The sequence below is a fragment of the Bombus affinis genome, chromosome 2, assembly GCF_024516045.1.
Source record: "Bombus affinis isolate iyBomAffi1 chromosome 2, iyBomAffi1.2, whole genome shotgun sequence".
Lineage (NCBI taxonomy): Eukaryota > Metazoa > Arthropoda > Insecta > Hymenoptera > Apidae > Bombus > Bombus affinis.
In genome coordinates, this window is record NC_066345.1 from 10,846,307 (window position 1) to 10,849,355 (window position 3,049).

The following is a 3,049-nucleotide window of genomic DNA, read 5'->3' on the forward strand; positions in this document are numbered from 1 at the left end:
GACCGCGTGAACGTCCTCGTTGACAGGGTAGCTGTGGGTTTACTGAGTCAGAACCGAGGGTTGGAGACGGAATCGGTGCCACTTTGCATCGTTGACATTCCACGGCGACAATCTATACGCTGATACACATTATATTATCGCTTATTGCCCTTTCTCGCGACGGCGAGGGTGTTCACTGTTCCATTGAGAGACCAAATTGAAAAGCTCTGACGATCTCTCGCGATGTTGTTTGATGAAATTGCAGTCGACTACCGTCGACGCTAAATTACGCGACGATTAATTAAAATGAACAGGGAAGTGCGAATATTAACCTTCGTATGGCTTCGCGAAAATTTGATATTCGTTTATGGCGCCGCGACAGTGTTTTAATAAGAATATTGAAGAACGAAACCTGTCACATCTATTTAATTTCGAGTTCCTCACTTTGTACCTATTTGATATCAAAAGGGGAATGTATATATTGAAAATAGTTATTACATCGACAATTAATTCTCTTCCTACGAGTGGAAATTCAATATACAATAAAAATAGAGGAAGAAGTAATATCATCATTTATTGTAAATATGGTATATTTGATTTGATCAGACAAGTACAACTGCGGCATATTTATGCAAACTCATACTTTCATAAACAGAGTTAAAGTAATGAAAACCTGATAGAAATTTGTTCTGATGTATCGAAAATTTATGTGAAAATTATTGGACCATTCATTAACGATCTTGTATAAAGAACGAAGGTCTGTTGAAACGCGACAAAAATTTGATGTTAATTTTTGAGTAAAGTAACGTTGAATATTTCGTCATTAAAAATTTTGAATGAAATTGAAATCAAATTGAGAATCAAATTGAAGAAAGAAAGTTTTATATATTAAATAATAGAGGCGAATATTTTAAATAATTTCATTAAACATAGTATCCATCCACTTTATCAAAATTCTAAAGGCATAGAGCGCAGATCCGCACGTGCAGAGAGCTCGGGGGCAAAAATTATTCAATTTACTCGTACAGGCTTGTGGTACGGCGTCTAATAAACCCGGTGATCCCCTAATGTCGTCGTCATTACCGTCCAGCTGGCGTGGGCTTAACGTGGATCCTTCCCGTGGCGCGAGCAAACTAGCCGTGGCGGCGGAAGTGAGAGGACAATTTCTGACCAAGGCGCGTTAGTCGCCCTTCCGCCACCAGGAATCAATCCTTCTGTTCTGCATTCATTACCCCTCGCTTAATGACCCTTTCTCTTCCCTTAATGACCACACGCTATACGAAGGTGTAGCAAGAATAGCCTGAAACGTGATTTATTATTATAAAGAAAAAAGTGAAAGAGGAAGAAAAAGAAGCGAAACAGCAAGTCGGATGACAGGGCGAAAAACATGGGGGTGGAACGACAGAATTTTTCGAGACGTGACGACGCGAAGTTTCGAGGAGGAAACGGGGGATTTGCAGCCCCTCGAAAATCTGCCGACTAGGACGACGACTGTTAGAGGGTGGCGAAGGGGGTGGAAGGTGGAGAAAACTCCCTACGGGGGTCTGTAAACGCGACATTAAAATCAGCTTACAAATCGTTTCGACGTCTCCTGGTCCGCTCGCGGAGCCGATTGAAATCCGCGAGAGCTGGTGGACGGACGAGTGCTGGTTCCGTCTCTCTTTCCCTCGATCGATTCGTCATAGTCCTTCTGATTTCTTCCCTGAAGCCTACACCAGCGAAGAGAAACCGAAGATTCTTCTTCTGTAAGAGTAGTGGGAAGAGGGTAGGTTTTCTGCAACCGTAGCGTTTCTTCTTTGCGAATCGACTCTTGGAAAATTCCGGCCCCGAACACTGCCTCTTTTGTGCATATAATGATCCCCCGACTGCTTCGCTAGGCTTATTTCGACGACCTCCTTTGACGACCCTCCCGCGCGCCCTCGATTCTTTTCGATTGATCCTCGCGGCGTCGGCCTCATTGTCCTCCGCTTTCAGCTGTTTGTACTCTCCTCGATTTTGTTGTGGAGCACCGGGCCTTGGGAAATCGCTATATTGAATCGGCCAGAAGCAGGTCTTAGGGGTCGCGGGCTCGAGGATCGATTTACTCAAACGCGATAGTGTGGTTAAATTTTTCATCTATACTTTGCCATATTGTGAACATTGATATTTTAGAGATTGCAATTTTTCTTTTTCATTGTTGTAGGTCTGTAGAGAATTCTGATATGAAAATCACACAATTCCTTTTGATACTTCTTTTAGTTTTCCAATGTGGAAGCATTAAAGCAGCTTTCGCTTGATCTTCATTTCGTATTAGAATTTATAAACACGAAAATGAAATGAAATAAAACGTACGTATTATAATTCTTCTTATATTAAATAACCTACTCGATTGAGAAATTCTAGACCAGCTCTCAGTATTGCATGCGCATATACACATACACACATTCTGCATCAAAAAATTAAATCAGTTCAATATTTCGAAAAACTTGCCTCTTATAGAAAGTCCCTCCAGACACCGAATCATCCGAGGGTCCACTCATCTCGATTACAATCTCTGTAACAGTCGGCGTTGCCTTTAACAGACACGGGGGCGCTATTCGTGCAAGACGCCTAGCTGCGGGTAGTGTTTCGCAGCCTTCGTTCAGAGAAAAGAAAAAGATCCCCATTGAAAGGCGCAGCAAGGAGGCGGGTGTTCGTGTTCGCAGTACGCTGAGTGCCGGGGAATCGAGATAAGTAACACAGTACGTAATTCTCGGTTACGTGATCCGGCGTGCGTCTTCCATTCACCGTTCGCCCATCCGCGGCTCCTTTTCATTGCAGCTTTTCGACGCGTAGTTTCTACTCTCGGCGAGGTTACGTTGAATACCAAAGTAACCAGCCCTCGCTATTGACCGTTCTCGAAGGCATACGCGTGGCCACGGATCGAGATACTTATCGAGCCAAGAGCTAACGGAAACACATCGTACATCAGACAAGTCTCCAGCAACGGATAGAAACAGAGAGATACAGGAACAGAGAGTTGGAATCGGAAGATCCACGATTTCCAGGATGCTGCTAGGCTGGTAAACACGCGGGCTACACGGGGTGAATG

General features: G+C 43.7%; 1 protein-coding gene across 1 annotated transcript; it reads right to left on the reverse strand.

The window, feature by feature from the left end:
• Positions 1-588: 588 nt before the first annotated feature.
• Positions 589-2,131, reverse strand: LOC126928960 (uncharacterized). Its single transcript, XM_050744918.1, has 2 exons — positions 1,553-2,131; positions 589-1,279 (listed from the first exon to the last, which is right to left on the reverse strand). The coding sequence occupies exons 1-2, from the start codon at positions 2,092-2,094 to the stop codon at positions 1,240-1,242; spliced, it is 582 nt and encodes a 193-aa protein (XP_050600875.1). The 5' UTR covers positions 2,095-2,131; the 3' UTR covers positions 589-1,239.
• Between the last annotated feature and the right edge of the window lie 918 nt (positions 2,132-3,049).

Bases quoted from the DNA above. Each gene is read 5' to 3' on its own strand.
- LOC126928960 (XM_050744918.1), bottom strand. From the start codon at position 2,094: ATGAAAAATTTAACCACACTATCGCGTTTGAGTAAATCGATCCTCGAG. The intron at 1,280-1,552 runs GTAAGCTGATTT...ATCACGTTTCAG, and splicing joins AGGAGACGTCGAAACGATTT to GCTATTCTTGCTACACCTTC.